Below are 15,519 nucleotides of genomic sequence, written 5' to 3'. Positions count from 1 at the left end.
CAGCATGCATCGGGTTGTCGTTATCATTGCAATCTACGCCGAGACGCTCTCGAGCGCGGCCGAGGCGAAATATTTCACATCCGGGTCGGTATCTGTTTGGAGGTGCGCCAAGCACGACTTGATCTGGCCCGTCAACGCCGGGTTGTCCGTGTGCTTTCCTAAGACTTCGAGCGTGTTGGTGACCGTGAACCGGACGTTCGGGATCTTGTCGTTCGCGCCGCGGATCGACAAGGTCGTCATCTCTCCTATCAGGTCCGGCGACGTCTTGTCGCACGCCAGTTGCTACATCGTACACGAGTGAGAATGAGATGCTAAGGGACGAGATGACAAACCGTGAGGGCGTGGAAGACGTTGACACGCTCTTGGTAGATGATCGAGCTGTCGTAGATTTGCGCGAGCTTGGGCAAGATGCTCTCGAGGATGTACTCGCTGCCAACCACGTGGAGGATCTCCTGGAGGATCTTGGTCGTGCTCAAGCGGACTTCACTGACCATGTCTTGGAACGCGTTGAGGAACATCTCGAGGAGGTGCTCCTGAAAGTACGTTGCGCCCTATCCCACCCAATATTAGAATATGACCATAAGAAGCTGTGATGCCTACCAACGAACTCACAAGCGACGGCAGCGCGAGGATGACCGCTTCGCGGACGCGCCACTGCAAGTCTTTGGAGAGGTCCGTGATCGCGGGCAAGAGCGTGCCTTCAAACGAATGCATCCACGGCGAGACGGCGCTCATGCGCTTCAGGACGTTCAATCGGACGTCGACCACGTCGTCGCGGAGGAACTGGAGCATGATCGGGACAAGCGACGCCTTGGTCACGTCCTCGCCGAGCTTGGGGGCGATTTCCATGCACACGATCGAGACAGCCGCTACGTTAATGTTAGATTTCGAGGGTCACGGGCCAAAGGCGCGTACTGCGAACGTTCGGGGCCACATCCTGTGAGAGCGGCTGGATCTGGGGAAAGACCTCGGCCATGAACGTGTTGAGCTTGATCAAGCTCGCAAAGCCCGAGATGTTCTTGGCGGCCGCGGCGCGGACTTCGGCTTCGGCGTCCTGGATGAGCTGCACAAAGTGGTGGAGAAGCTCGCCTTCCGCGATGCTCGCGCCCATGGCCTCGGCCAGCTACTTTTGTATGAGCCCAATGGTCAAGACGATGGTAATATGTACGGGAAAGAAGTCCTTGGCGATGCTGAAGCGCACGCGCCACGAGCGGTCTTCGCACGACGAGCGCGCGACGGGGAGCACGTGCTGCGTGTTCTCGTCTTCGGTGAGGAGCTTGGCGATCGACGCGCAATTTTCAATCGCCAAGAGGCGGACGCTGTCTTGGTCGTCGCCCGTGAGGACCTTGAAGAGCGGTAGGATCGTGCTCACAAAGATATCCTTCTCCATCTTGGCGCCAAATTTCTACGCGCCACCATGACCACCGACTCGACCATCGTCGAGGACGCGCGTACACCAATGTTCAACGCAGCCGCTCGGCGGACCATGGGCGTGTCGTCGCCGCAGAGCGTCGTGTAGAGGCTACATACGTGCTTAGACCAGCGAAAGACGATGCAAGAAAAAACGTACTCGCGGAGCTCCTTCTTGCTCCCAGCGTCCACCTTGGTGTACGCACGGGGAAGAGCCAGCAGGCCGACACGCGCGACGTGAACCAGTCACCTTCGGTCAAGCGCTTGACGAGCGGCAAGGCGAGCTCCCCGGCGTCCGTGACCACTTCGAGGACCTTTTGGATCGACGCGACCGCCTGCCATGCATGCGAGCGTGAGATGCCAGGCGCGCGCGTGGGCGACTCGTACCTTGTCGCGGACAACCGTCTCTTCGACGGTCGCCAGCACCTCGAGCGGGCCAAGCAGCACCGACGCGCTGCTGGGGCCACCGACCAAGTCGACGAATTCGCCGAGCTCTTCGGCCATCGCAACAAGGACTTCGTCTTCATCGTCCGTCGACTCTACAAGAAGCGTCGTGATCGCGCCCGCTTGGTGCTTGTCGCCGTACGGGACAGGAACGGAAGCAGCTCGGAGCGCGTGCGGTCCGGGCCCAGCGCCTGCGCGACCGTGCGGAGCCGGCGCATGCTGCGGATCCGCGTCTCGGTCTCATCCGTGCGCATCTCCTCGGTCAAGAGGTTGATCGGGTAGAGTTCGTCCCCTACATGTGCATGAGCCGTCGTCCTCCTCCATGGCGGCCCATGGCCACGTACCCATGCTCCCCGGCTGTTTGGTTTTGTAGGGATTCTAGTATGGGATTCCGGGGCGTTTTGGTTTCTTTTTTCCTACTTGACACGACGCAGTCAGTCACTTTTTTAGGACTTGTCCTGAATTAGGCATGCCAATTCGGCATCCGCCGCATTACCAACACGATGGCCAAGTGGGGCGACGACGATGGATTGAAGAAGCACATGCATGAGAAGGACGTCGCTGCCGATTCCAGCATGGCAGCAACGACGACTACGCGGCGACTGTCCGAGCGAGGATGCGCCAGAGATACATGACGAAGTAGGTACCGTAGAGGGCCAGATGCGTGGCTTTGGCGCCAAAATGCAAGTGCAATCTCGACCGTCCACGCGTCGCTACTTCAACGCGATCGGTTGCACGCTATCGGCCAGTGCGACGCCTTTGAAGCGTCGTGCTGCATGTGTGTGCGTACCAGAGAAGGCGACTGTCGAGGGTACTTGCTGCTGTTGGGATCCGTTCTTATCCGGGCTAAGATCCGATTGTCCGGATACGCCGGAAAATGGCACTGGTCGCGTACAGCGAGTCGTCGTCGTCGGACGAGGACGAGGCGCCAGCGAAGCGGCAGCGCGTGGCACCGCCGATCGCATGGACACGGACGTTTGCGCACGTGGATGGCAACTGGCCGTCGTATGTCTACTTTGCCGGTATATAGACACGCTGCTACTACAAGAGGTAGGACGACCGCATCGATGCACGTGTAGTGCCTCTGACGCCGGCCATGGAAGCCATGAAGACCTTCGCCATGACCATGACGGACGCTGCATACCCCAAGCATGCTCTCGGGCTCGTGCCACTCGACGAAAAACGGTCCAAGGTGCTACCAAAGGACAGCGATGGCGATGAGGATCCGAGTTCGCTGCACTTGAGCCTCTCGCGCACGTTTGTGCTGCGCTACGAGCAAATCGAGCCGTTCGTTCAGGCTTTGCGCATCGCGCTCAAGTACCGCAAGCGGTCTCCATGCGACGACGTCGTCGAACGCAGTCTCAAGCAGGAGCCTGTAGGCAGCGCATTGGGCTCCAAGGCCATCGCATCCTCATCAACGACGAGAAGACGCGCCTGTTTGCAGCGACGCCCGTGGTCCGCGGCAAGCTCGAGGTAGTAGTACGCGTCGAGACCATGCATCGGTAGAGGCTTAAAGACTCGAAGTAGATATGCCACATCATTGCGTGCGTCGATCGCTGCATGCGCCAGTTCGACCTCGCACCCTACTACAGCGTACGGTGTCGTCGCTCCATTTCCAGCGCGTTAACATAATGTAGGACCCAATACCGCACGTCAGCGTCGCCTCAACACCGATCGTACCCTCGGTCGATGCCAAGGTGGAGATGGAGATGGCCCCGCCACCGATGGTGCTCGTCGACTGTGACGCTGTCGCCGTCACGATTGGCAACAAGCAATTTCACATTCCGCTCTTATCCTAACTCGATTCGTCATTCTCGTCTTTATCCTCATCGTCGTCGTCGTCGTCGTCGTCGTCATCATCATCATCATCGTTCGCATCATCTTCCTCGTCTTCGTCCTTGGGCTCGGGGCACTTGGCCATCATCTCCCGCGCATGCGCCGCCTTGGCCTTGTCGCCCATGCTGTCGTAGAGAGCGGCCAGGTCGTCGTAAATATCGCGCTGGCGGTTCGTCTCGAGCGCCAGTGCTGCCTCGTACGCAGTTATCGCCTTCTTCTGGTCGGCCTTGGTCCCGCGCGCCACAAGCATCGTGGCCAGGTTGTACTGGTACTTGGCGTTGCTCGGGTCCTTGGCGACGGCCGACTCGAAGACGCCGACGGCGCCGTCAATGTCGCCTTGCTCGCCGTAGCAGTTGGCAAGCGCTGCAAAGGCCACAGACGCGTTGGCATCATCGAGGGCAATGACCTTGCGGAATGCGCTAATCGCCTTCTCGAGCTTCTCGACGTCCTGGTACAGTGCGCCGAGCGCAAACCACGTGGGTGCGTTGGTCGGGACTCTGGTGACGACCTTTTCGTGGAGTGCAATGGCCTTGGTCTTCTCGTCGCAGGCTTCGTACGCATGCGCCAGCGAGCTCATGACGTCGACGTCTTCCGGTTGCATCGCGAGCGCCTTTGCGAAGGTCTCGGCGGCCGCGTCGACGGCGCCGAGCTTCTGCAACGCAGCACCGGCTGCCACGAGCTCTTCAAAGTCCATCTCGACCTCGTCGTCTTCACTGTCGTTCGCCGCCGGCTTGGGCGCAGGCTTCACTGCAGCCTTGCCTTTGCCCTTCTTCGGCGCCGGCGCCGGCGCGTCCTTCATCGATCGCTTCCGCTTCGCCATCGCTGTTGGTCTGACCACGGAAATCCAAAACGCTCCGATTGAAGCTGCCACCGAAATTCTATGCGGCATCTGCCACATACTCAACCGGTATTTGTGGCATAACCGTGCCGAAAACAAGCGTAGCTGCGTGGCGGTGCCGAATGCAACTGGCCGAAGGATTTCATTTTCGAGAAGATGGACGAAGCGTGGACTGCCCTTAGCACCTTCCAGGCGCGGTCGGTGGCCACCGCCGGGAACCGCGACAGCGCCCTCGAGCGCGAGCTCGTGCGCGACTTCATTGCGCAAGTCCCGATCCCGGCCATCTTCCAGTGCCTCCAGGCCGCTAGCGACGCGGGCGAGACGAAGCAGGTCCGCTCGTTCATCCTCGCCGAGCATGGCATCGTGACGCTGCGAGCGTAGGTCAAGCTCGTGTGCCAATGCCTCGAGCGCATCTTTCGCTCGCCCCTCGGCGCCGACATTCTCTTCCAAGAGGAAATGCGGCCCTTCTTGCTGGCCGGCGTCGGGCACATGGAGCTTTCGGCCCGCAAGTTGACGCTGAACATGCTCGACCACCAGCTTTTGCCGCAGTTCCATGACCGCGTGGTAGGCGCACCGTGTCTACCTCGCCGCTCACTCGTTGTGCGTAGAGCGACGAGGCGTTGCTGCACGCCATCTGCAACTGCATTCTCGACGACGATCCGGGCGTTGCACGCAAGGCGTCCGACCTCTTGTTCAAGGTAACACGACAAACTACCTTGTCGACTAAAGCCTCTTGTAGCTCGTGTCGGTGCCGGCGACGGGCATCTACCATGCGATCCTTCGCCTCCTCTCGGCGCTGCTCCAAGAGCACTTGCCGACGTAGACACCCCCATCGAGCGCAACAGAGTGGTCATGTCAACTGCGATAGGCTCTCGCGCGACAACTCGGTCGAGTACGTTCGCTTGCTCGAGACGATCGCCAAGCTCGCGAGCGTCGACGACGACGTCATGCAAGAAAGCTTTGGCCGCGGTCTCCTCCAGCCGGTCGCCATCCATAATTGCTCATCTACTCACACTCTGCTCTAGATTCTGGAAGGCATCCAGTCCAAGGACTCGCTCTTCCAGCTCAATATCCTTGATATCATTCCCGTTCTCTGCAACACCAAGGCCGGCCTCCTGCTCGTCTTCCAGTCAGGTACGCGAGTGCTACTACAGATCTTATTTACACTGCGGTAGATGTCTTGACGCATTTGATCCGCACCGTCCAAGGTGAATACCTACCTCTCTTTATCGTGGGTCGTTGGACGGACGCCGGTGCGTAGACCCGCTCATTGGTGGCGCCGCGCTCCGCCTGATTGGGCAATTTTCAACCAAAGCCGCTGCGGTCGGCGTGCCGTCGTGGAACTGGGCCGACGCGTCGCTCTCCAAGTCCTTTCTCGCAGCCATCGAGTACTCGTTCCAGGTCGGTGACGCGCTCCAGAAGATTGCGGCCATGGACGCCGCCGCCGCCTTTGCGTCCGCCTCCGAGAACGGTAGGCATTGTGTCACTGTATCAATGTATCAATTCGGTGCAGAGCTCGGGCTGTTGCTGCAGCACAAGACGCTGGTCACGCTCTTTCTCGAGACAGCACACTCGACCGTCCTCGAGGTCAAGTCCAACTGCTTTATGGCGCTGGCAACGATCCTCGCGCGCCCGACGACCCTTTCCAAGACGACACGTGTCGTGCCGGACGAGACAGCCCCGATTTGGATCTTGCACCAGTCGCTCTTCCGCGCCCTCGGTGGCGGCCGGCCCTCGACGATGCACCTTCTGATGGACTGCCTCCGCCAGCCGTTCGATACGATTCGGATCGCTGTGTACACCCTTCTCCAAGCCGTGGTTGCCCAAGGTATGGGATCGATGACGCATGCATCGACTAGAACGATATCGGTAGGACACCCGTGGGGCCTGCAGACGCTCCTGGCGTACGGCGGGTTCGTCGAGTACCTCTTGGACCGGTCGACGGAGCCGACCAAGACGACGCGCGAGTGGAAGTTTGCGCTTGTCGACGGCATCCTCGCGTCGCCGCACAAGACGCTTCTTGGTAAAACACCTCGCTGCTAACCGGTTACGCTGAGCTACGACGGCGTAGGCAAGCAGCAACGCACGGACCTCGACACCTTCTTCGCCCTTGGCCCATACGCTGGCCAAGCACGTCGCCAAGAGTTGCTGCTCGAGTCGGCATAGGCATAATCCAGTGTATACATGATGATAATGATGATGATGGAATGAATCTTGTCGCCTGCGACGACGGTGGTCGATGATCGATCTACAGCTATCGTTCGGACCGTATCAGGTATCTTTCGGAGACGAGAGACGTGCGAGCGCCCAGGAGGCACCGACTTGCGCGTGCACGGCGTCGGGCACCGCACTCTTGCTACGAAGAAGGATCCTCATCGCGTAGTACGCCCAAAGGAGTCTCATACCAAGTTGCCCCATGCAACCATCGTCCATAGCCCTTCTTGTTCACTGTCCTTCCCGACCGCCCTTCGTTGGCGTCAATTAGGCTAAAGGTGCCATTTCCAAAGCTCATTCTCTCGTCAGCCAGCGCATGCAGGATGCAACACACAAGACACGGACGCGGGCCATGACAAGTGTCATGACCCGCTACGATAGACAGCGTGCATTAGCGGCGCATTAGGCGCCAAGTGTAGGCAGGCATTCTCGTGCTCGTACTGGTTCTGGTTCTCGTACTGGTTCTCGTTCTCGTGAGCTTGGCTTGATCGCGGTGGGTCGGTCGGGCGCAGCTCATACCCGGCCGCGCCCTGATGATCCCTTTTTCACTGCCGCCTCATGATGGAGTCTCGTCGTCGTGGGGTAAAGAGAGGTAATAAATATGATCATGGACAGAGACTACACGGAGCGTGCTGCCGATGGACCTTTTGTCGTCGTCGGTAGCAGCGGGAGGCGGGAGGCGAGCTAGACAAGGTGCTGGAGGGTCGCGTCCTGGCCCACGACCGCGTGGACGTTGGGCATAAAGGTCGTCCAGTGGTGGACGCACAGCGTGGTTTCGCTGAGCGACTGCCGCAGCGACGCGTTCATGGCTTCGGATACCTGGCGCATCTCGAGCGCGTTCGCGGCCTTGGTCTTCCACGTCGTCGCGTCCGACGCCTGGTGCGCCGCGAGCTTGGCTTCCAGCGCGACGAGTTCGTCCTGGAGCGACTCCATCTCCTCGCGGATGCGGAGGCGGTGCTTCTGCGCCGACTTGGCGATCTGCGCGCGGCGGCGCGCAATCTTCTCTTCGCGTGTCAGCGACTTGATCGGCTTCTGCAGCAAGAGCGCGGTCGCCGGGTTCGTGAGCAGCGCCGACGTCGTCGGCTTGGCGACCGGCTTGGCGACCGGCGCGATAAAGTCAAAGTCAAAGTCAAAGTCCACCGCCGTGTCGGGGCTCAGGTACTCGTCGTAGAGGATGTCGACGTCGAAGGCCTCGACGGCGACGGGCGAGTTGGTCGGCTTGGTCATCGGCGAACAGTGCATCGTGCTTGTCAAGATCGTAAATGAGCTCCGATGGCCATTTTCGATCGCAATTCGAAGGGCGCCCCGCCGAAGAAGCCGAGCGTGAGACACGGCGCCAGCTGCTGCCACGCCGCCACTCTCGGTTCAACTCGATATTCACAACGGTTCCGCCAGTCACAAAACGGCAATCGCCCCAGCTGCTGGCGTGGCATACAATTGCCAAGACCGATGACGACGCCGCGTCGCCACTCGGAGGCGCCGGGAGCGCCAATCAGCGCCGGCCAAACACGCCCGTGCTCGTGCCGCCCGTCTTGTTCTGGGCCCGCCCATGCGGCGCAGCAGGTGGCGTCGCTCAAATGGCTGGCCGCCCGACGCCGACGACCGAATCCGCGGCTTCCAGCGCCGCTACCGACTTGCAACCGCGCTGCAATTGCTAGCCGATCGCCATTGTGGGGATTACCCCGGGGCGCCGCGTCCCAAAGGCGCCCTAGCGCCGATACAAGGGTCGGGCCGCCCGGGCGCCCCGCGGCCATCTCGGAGCGCGCCCGCAGAGCCAGCAATATCTGGGTCGAGCCGCAGCTGCGACATGCGTGGGGCCAGCGGTATTTTAGCCAATGAAAGCGCGTGCAGCCGAGCCCCCAAAGGCAAAATATGCATTTTCAGCCCAGAGCTCGAGAATGCCGGTGGCGCCCCGCGTCCGGAGCTCCGAATCGGCCCCGATTCGGCGGCTTGGGCGACCCGGAGACCGAGGTTGCAGCGCCAGGCGTCGCCACGCGACCGATGAGTCACTTGGGCAAGGTCCGCCGAGGTCTGCGGACGTCCTCCGGGTGCGAACGGCGCGGAATCGGCGGCGTCGCGCCCGCCAAAGGCCCTCGCCACGAGAACCAGCGCTTCCGTGCGGCCTGGGGCTCGGAAATCGCGCCACATCTTCCTTCCGATGCGGGTGTATACGACGGCGCCAGCTGTAATGGGTTCTTTCGAAACAGCCTTTCGGTCGTCAGCGGTACGGTATTTTGACCTGACGAGGAACGTCCGACCTCGGCCGCCGCCTTCAATGGTAGCGGTCCAGCCGAGCTGAGTCGGCTGCGGCGCCTGTTATACCCTGCCAGGACAACGTTGGTCAACACACAACAAGCCGTAGCTCCAAGCTGTCGCTAGCTGTCATTGCTCCATCGCCATTGCTCCAGAAGTGCATTGCGCAAGCGGAGGAGGACAAGAAGTAGTAGCAAGCAAGCAACCGTGTTGGTGCTCTCTGAGTCCGAGGCGACTCATTGGCCAACGGCAGGCCAATCGCGGGCACGGGTGCAGGCGATCTTGCGTCCGAGGGCTACGATTGGTGCGAGGCCGAAGAGGCGCCTGGCCAAAGCAGCGCCGACTCCAAAACCATGTTGGCCGCCTTGCCCCGGGATGTGGGCCTTGTCGTGCTCACGTCGCTCGGGCCGACCGCCGACGCCTTGCACGTGGCGCTTGTGAGCCGCGGGCTCCGTGCGACGGTGCTCGCCTACGCCGCGGGACTGACGGACGTGGTGTTCCAGAGCTGCACGCCACGCGACGCGGCGCGCGTCGCCTTCTTCCTTTGCCACGCGAAAGGCCTGGCGCGGCTCTCGTTTCGTGCGAGCCACCGCTTGGTGACGGACGCCTTCTTGGCAACCATGGCGCCGCTCCTTGGTGCGCTGACATCGCTCTCGCTCGCGTACTGCACGGAGCTCACGTCGGTCGCGGCCTTGAGGTCGTGCGTCTCGCTTCAAGAGCTCGATCTCGCGGGCTGTTCAAAGCTGCGCACGCTCGGATTTGCCTTGCCGTCGCTGCGGGTGCTTCGGTGCGCGTGGTGCCGCCGGTTGACCGCCAACGAGATCATCCAAACCAAGCTCGCGATCACGGAGCTCGATCTCACGGGCTGGGACGTCCACGACATTGAGGTGCAGCTGGCGCTGGTCCTGCGCGCGATCCACACCATCGAAGCGCTGTCGCTGGTCAACGTGCCACTCTCCGAGTCCGGGCTCTTCGTCGTCTTCAACCTCGCGGCGAAGCTCCGCCGCCTCGCGCTCTCCAAGAAGAGCGCCAACGTGTGGGTCGACGGCACGTGGCAGCTCACGACGCTTCAGGCGTGGATGCGGCGGCGACCATGCATAGACGTGACGTTGGTTTAACGGGAAAAATGGCAAATGACGTACTTTAAGCAAAGTGACTTGTGCGTTTTGTCCACGTAATCCAAGATTCGATTCGCGATCTTTGGCAACTTGAAGTGCCAATTGCCACATGGCAAAAACCGCGTTGTTTCGCACGTGTAAAACACCAGCATACAAACAGAGAATAAAATTGGTGTCGCACGCGTGGACAATACAAAACACACACGAAAACCACACGAGCACATCCTAGAGTGGCACCCATCGCGACGGGGTGCGTGGGGCACAAGGCCAGGGCTGTATACGTAGCGCCAGCGATGTGGCCGATCGCACAAGACTCGACACGGTGACGTCAGCGAGGACGAGTGTAGCGACGCAGTAATGCGAGGCCAGCAACCCGACGACAGTTCTGCAGCAGCAGCAGGTTGGGCGACCGGCGGTGAGCCAGTCGAGCCGCCAGATCTTCTTCCCGGTGAACGACGATGCCGATCCTGCTCCGTTGCCGCCGTCGTCCATCGTGAAGGAGACCGGACGAGTGCGAGGCTCGCGAGGCGGCAGCAACCGAGGCAGGTGCTCCCAAGGGAATTCCCTTGGGTGCCACCATGCCCCGGGATCCAAGATGCATGACATGCAAAACGCTGGGCTGTACTGGAAGCGTACACATCACACTCATGCATTTCTTGCGGCTACAAGACCACCTCGATCGAACAGGTTTCCACAGCCTTGGTCGGCTGCAGCTGCTCGGTGCAGCATCGGGCTCAGCGACCGAGATTCGCGGGTACGGTGGCTGCCCGCTGCATTGGCTTGCGCCGTGCGTGGGCGCGATACGTGCGCTGGATCGAATAAGCGACCCTATCTCGAGCGCTGCAGACAGCGCACCACGACGGGTCGTACCGGTGGAGGTGGTTTTGCCGCAGTTTGGCCAAGTACTGCGCATTGGCAAGCTGCTCTTGGAGGTCCAGGCTAGCACGCAGAGTCAACGGCTCGTGTTGTGCGCGAAGCGAACGACGCTCGTACCTCTCAAGCAGTCGCGCCGCGTCGGCCACGTGCTGGCGGATCACTGCTTGGCGCTGTGCCTCCTCGGCTTGGTACTGCGCCCATAAGAGGTCCACGTACACCTTCTTGGCGGCGTGTCGTCGCCACGCGCTCTGCAACTTGGTCGCCCACATCGCGTCATCGGTCTCATGACACTGGTGCACGCGCCGAGCCGCGACCGCGTCCAGCGCCATCATCGCAACAGCATCGCGCGCTGTCCGTGCCACGTCGGCTGGAGCGTCGTCCATCGGCGCCGTTTCGAGGATCCGACATTCGAGAAAGAACGGACGGTAACGAGACATGCCTCCGACGCCCAAGGAACCAAGGTAGTCGTAGCTGGCAATGTTCCCATCCCATGCCACGCGAAAATGGCAGCCCTGCTTCCAGCCTACGCCAATGCCTTGGCCAGATCGGGCTCTAAGATCCCGTGAACCACATCACACTACAAACAGCTACGCGCGCAAGACGACGTGCAAACGACTCGGCTAGACTCATCTTGAGCACGACCCACTACGCTTCGTTCAGCACCGTAAGGCGCTTCCTCTGTTTACAGAGGAGCCACAGGCGTAGTAGCAACACAGCATAAATATTACTCAATGTAATGAACGCAAAAAACCCCGTTTTGGTGGTAATTGAACTCACGTCGAAAACTTTTCGGCCGTGTTACCATCGTAGTTCCCGGTGAGTAAAACCGCGTTATCCAATCGCAGACATGGTCAAAGTATATATATGTAGAAATAAGTATTAGAGCAAATAGCACACTTAATTACAGAGCGCCGTCGGCGTACTAGGCAGTGTATGTGGACACATGAGAACGCGCAGGCGGAAGCAGCGCGAAGCCACCGGCATTGCTTCCATCGAGATGGCAAGAATAGTGTGGAACGAGAGCGCTTGGATGAGCTGCTTCGATCGAAGTTTGCATCGTAGTTCGAAGCCAATCGCCACCGCAAAGCGACGATGCGCCCGACCATGACCCTCGAGCGGTGGCTCGACGCGACGCGCCTGATGCTACAGCAAGAGCGCGACGCGGAGATCGCGCAGTCCAAGCTCGAGAACGATACGCTGCCCGCAAGCCTGAACCCGAACGTCCTCCTCCATCTGCGCTTGGCGTCGGCGACAACCGGGCTCTTTGGCCGGACAGTTCTGCTGCTCACGCAAGGCCAGAACCGCGAGCTGCCGGCGCACCACTTTGGCATTGGCGACCTCGTGCAGCTAAGCGTTCCGACGGCGTCGCTCACGCCTGCGGATGCGAACGGCTTCCCGCGAGGTATCGTCACCAAGGTCGAGGAGCACGCGATTTCGCTTGCGTTCGAGGACCTCGACAACTCGGATGAGTACCACAACCAAGCGCTTCGGTACACGAATATATGCAGCCATCGATCGAGGCGGCTCATCCACGGGTAGGCTCGATCGGCTCGTGAACGACGCCACGTACCGCAAGCTGCACGAGGGCATTGACCGGCTCGCCAAGTACAACGACGGCCCGGCCATGAACATCCTCAACGTGTGCGACCTCTTCCTCGGTGACTGCCGACTTTTCACATCCGCCTTGTATAGCATCTTTCACGGCGTCGAGCCGCAGACCAACCCGATCTCGCCCTTGACGCCGTCGCGCCCGATGAACGCGTCACAGATCGCTGCGATCGAGTATGCGCTCGCGTCCAAGGACATTGCGCTCATCCACGGACCGCCGGGCACGGGCAAGACGACGACGGTCGTCGAGCTCATCACGCAGTGCGTGACCAAGCACAAGATGAAGATCCTCGTCTGCGCGCCGTCCAACATCGCGGTCGACAACGTCCTCGAGAAGGTCGCGGCGACCAAGCCCACGTTTCGCGTCACGCGCATCGGCCACCCAGCACGACTATTGCCGCAAGTGCTGCAGTACTGCCTCGACGCGCGCATTGCCTCGGCCGACGGCACGGCCATCATCGCCGACATCCGCAAGGAAATGGGCGCGCTCCAGACCAAGATGGCGAAAGCCCGCAAGCAGCGCGCCAAGTCGTCGGGCGTCTACGAGATGCGCAGAGAGTGCCAACTGCTCCGAAAGGAGATCCGCGACCAAGTCGTGCGTGAGGTACAGCTCTCCCTGGATGCTTTGACCTTGGGTTCAAAGCCACGTGGCCTTAGATCGTCGAACACAGTGACGTGCTCTTTGCTACCAATGCGGGCGCTGCGACCAAGCTCCTCGCCAACCTCGTGTTTGATGTCGTCATCATTGACGAAGCGGCGCAAGCCCTCGAAGCGAGCTGCTGGATCCCGCTGCTCATGGGCAAACGCTGTGTGCTCGCGGGCGACCATTTGCAGCTGCCGCCGACCATCAAGTCGGACGTGGCGGCGCGGGCGCACATGACGCTCTTCGACCGCATCACGCGCATGGAGACAACCAAGGGCGTCGTCAAGATGCTCTCAACGCAGTACCGCATGCACGCAGCCATCTCCGACTGGTCGTCTCATGCCATGTACGACGGCAAGCTCGCCAGCAGCGACGCGGTGGCGACGCGCTTGCTTGGCGACCTGGCGCATGTGACGCACACGACCGAGCTCACCGCGCCGACGCTGCTTTTGCTCGACACGGCGGGCTGCGGCCTCGACGAAGACCAAGACGAGGCGCCCACGTACTTGACGCCGTTTCGACTGCGTCAACTCATACGCGGTTGTAGGCACGAAGCGCTGCGCGTCTCGAAATCGAACGCAGGCGAAGCCACCATCGTCGTCGCGCACGTCCGTGCGCTCTTGAGTATCGGATTGCGCCCGGATGAGATCGCGGTCATCACGCCATACAACGCACAGGTGCAGCTACTCAAGCGTTTGCTCTTGCCGTCGCTTCCGCGTCTCGAGATCCGGTCCGTCGACGGCTTCCAAGGCTGTGAGAAAGAAGCCGTCGTCATGAGCTTGGTGCGCAGCAATCCAAAAAAACAGTCGGGTTCTTGGCCGACGACCGTCGGATGAACGTCGCGATCACGCGCGCGAAGCGACACGTGGCGCTGGTTTGTGACACGGACACGATCGGAAAGCACCCGTTTTTACACGCACTGGTACATCAATCTACCCGCATGAGGCCACTGAGAGATGCATCGATTGGACTATTAGGTCGAGCATTTCGAAGCGCACGGCGAGTACCGCAGCGCGGAAGAGTACTTGAGCGCGACGCGGGACGAGACGACTGCCAACATGTTTGATTCGAACGCGCTGCTCTCCGAGCTGCAGAAAGACGCCAACGAGGTACACTGCGCCGCATCCCGAGCATGGACGACGTGCATACGGGTAGGCGAAAACACCCAAGGCGAAGCCGACGACAAAGCTGGCACACGTCAAGAAGAGTGCTCTCCCCACACAAGGACCGCCGACACCCCCAACGTCGGTGCCAAGCCCCCCAACGTCGGTGCCAAGCCCCCCAACATCGGTGCCGACGCCGTCCGTACCCGTAGCGACACCTCCACCAGCGCCCATCAACGCCCCGGGGCATGTACCGGTGACTGAAGACGACGAGTCGGAGGACGAGCCGCCGCCAACATCGACAGCGAGCGCGTTTGGAGCACTCGTCGATGACTCGTCCAGCGACAGCGAGCCCGATCATCTTGGCGACGACGAGGCAAAGCCAGCGGCTACGAACAGCCTGCTCAGAGACCTCCATAAGGAACGTGTGGCGCGGCAAAAGGCGCTGGCGGTGCCGAGTGCAGCATCGTCTGCCAAGAAGAAGAAAGGGAAACAAAAGAAGGCTCCAGCGAGCATCCCAGTGGCGCCGATCGCAGACAAGGCGCCGGACGAAGACGACATGGCGTTTCTCGATCGCGTCGCGACGCAAGCGACCGTCTGCGGCGTAGCCTCGTGCGCGCAGCGCATTACGCTCATGGGCAGCGTGTGCAAATTCTGCCACTTGAAATTTTGCTACTCGCACGGCCTTCCCGAAGTGCACGGCTGCGGACCGGCCGTGCGCGCGTTCGAACAAGCGCGGCATAAGACAGCGTCGTCGGCCGTCAAGAGCAACTCGTACCAAGCCAAAGAGAAGCGCAAGCTGCTGCAAAAGGCCCTCGACGAGAAGCTGGCGGCCAAATCCACCGACCGCAAGTCGACAAAGGCGACCAAGGCCAAGGCCAAGCCATAACGATTCTAATCCGAGTCGATCATGCAATGAACTGGGGTATTTGTGTGGGTGATTGGATCGCAGTGTACCGAGTGCGTGCACGAGTTCTACGGCGCTTGGCCAGTCCTAGTTCCGTCGTGCCACAATTGCTCTAGCATTATTCTCTGAGCGCAGATCGGGTCACTGCGCCTCAAACAGACGATTGCACACATCTGGGCAACGGCGTGTCGCATAGAATATGCCGGCACTAAGAACCGATTGCGGACGCGACGCAGTGGATCGCGCAAGGCATGTGTGGACGACGACGA

At 60.7% G+C, this 15,519-nt stretch overlaps 7 protein-coding genes across 7 annotated transcripts; 4 read left to right on the top strand and 3 right to left on the bottom strand.

Annotated features, from left to right (window-relative positions):
* Positions 1–33: 33 nt before the first annotated feature.
* SPRG_19729 (hypothetical protein) lies at positions 34–2,202 on the bottom strand (the record flags this gene model as incomplete). The annotated part of the gene is made up of 10 exons (XM_012344158.1): positions 34–282; positions 333–551; positions 601–869; positions 916–1,123; positions 1,169–1,405; positions 1,456–1,522; positions 1,567–1,745; positions 1,798–1,949; positions 1,997–2,146; positions 2,199–2,202. 10 exons carry the CDS (start codon positions 2,200–2,202, stop codon positions 34–36), a joined length of 1,734 nt encoding a protein of 577 aa, XP_012199548.1.
* A 529-nt stretch (positions 2,203–2,731) lies between these two features.
* On the top strand, positions 2,732–3,653 carry SPRG_19728 (hypothetical protein; the record flags this gene model as incomplete). The annotated part of the gene is made up of 5 exons (XM_012344157.1): positions 2,732–2,876; positions 2,934–3,183; positions 3,234–3,327; positions 3,382–3,447; positions 3,492–3,653. The coding sequence occupies 5 exons, from the start codon at positions 2,732–2,734 to the stop codon at positions 3,651–3,653; spliced, it is 717 nt and encodes a 238-aa protein (XP_012199547.1).
* Positions 3,654–3,731: 78 nt separating this feature from the next.
* On the bottom strand, positions 3,732–4,489 carry SPRG_19727 (hypothetical protein; the record flags this gene model as incomplete). The annotated part of the gene is made up of 2 exons (XM_012344156.1): positions 3,732–3,744; positions 3,768–4,489. 2 exons carry the CDS (start codon positions 4,487–4,489, stop codon positions 3,732–3,734), a joined length of 735 nt encoding a protein of 244 aa, XP_012199546.1.
* A 195-nt stretch (positions 4,490–4,684) lies between these two features.
* Positions 4,685–6,694, top strand: SPRG_19726 (hypothetical protein; the record flags this gene model as incomplete). Its single annotated transcript, XM_012344155.1, has 11 exons — positions 4,685–4,858; positions 4,910–5,092; positions 5,137–5,226; positions 5,268–5,347; positions 5,397–5,511; positions 5,554–5,662; positions 5,704–5,736; positions 5,790–5,999; positions 6,042–6,356; positions 6,402–6,551; positions 6,600–6,694. 11 exons carry the CDS (start codon positions 4,685–4,687, stop codon positions 6,692–6,694), a joined length of 1,554 nt encoding a protein of 517 aa, XP_012199545.1.
* A 732-nt stretch (positions 6,695–7,426) lies between these two features.
* Positions 7,427–7,984, bottom strand: SPRG_19725 (hypothetical protein; the record flags this gene model as incomplete). Its single annotated transcript, XM_012344154.1, has 1 exon — positions 7,427–7,984. The coding sequence occupies one exon, from the start codon at positions 7,982–7,984 to the stop codon at positions 7,427–7,429; it is 558 nt and encodes a 185-aa protein (XP_012199544.1).
* Positions 7,985–9,348: 1,364 nt separating this feature from the next.
* SPRG_19724 (hypothetical protein) lies at positions 9,349–10,113 on the top strand (the record flags this gene model as incomplete). Its single annotated transcript, XM_012344153.1, has 1 exon — positions 9,349–10,113. The coding sequence occupies one exon, from the start codon at positions 9,349–9,351 to the stop codon at positions 10,111–10,113; it is 765 nt and encodes a 254-aa protein (XP_012199543.1).
* A 1,968-nt stretch (positions 10,114–12,081) lies between these two features.
* SPRG_19723 (hypothetical protein) lies at positions 12,082–15,232 on the top strand (the record flags this gene model as incomplete). The annotated part of the gene is made up of 8 exons (XM_012344152.1): positions 12,082–12,479; positions 12,529–12,630; positions 12,682–13,201; positions 13,255–13,742; positions 13,788–13,974; positions 14,031–14,162; positions 14,218–14,349; positions 14,396–15,232. 8 exons carry the CDS (start codon positions 12,082–12,084, stop codon positions 15,230–15,232), a joined length of 2,796 nt encoding a protein of 931 aa, XP_012199542.1.
* Positions 15,233–15,519: the final 287 nt, after the last annotated feature.

Source organism: Saprolegnia parasitica (genome assembly GCF_000151545.1).
Source record: "Saprolegnia parasitica CBS 223.65 unplaced genomic scaffold supercont2.16, whole genome shotgun sequence".
Lineage (NCBI taxonomy): Eukaryota > Oomycota > Saprolegniomycetes > Saprolegniales > Saprolegniaceae > Saprolegnia > Saprolegnia parasitica.
This window is presented reverse-complemented; position numbering and strand designations above follow the sequence as displayed.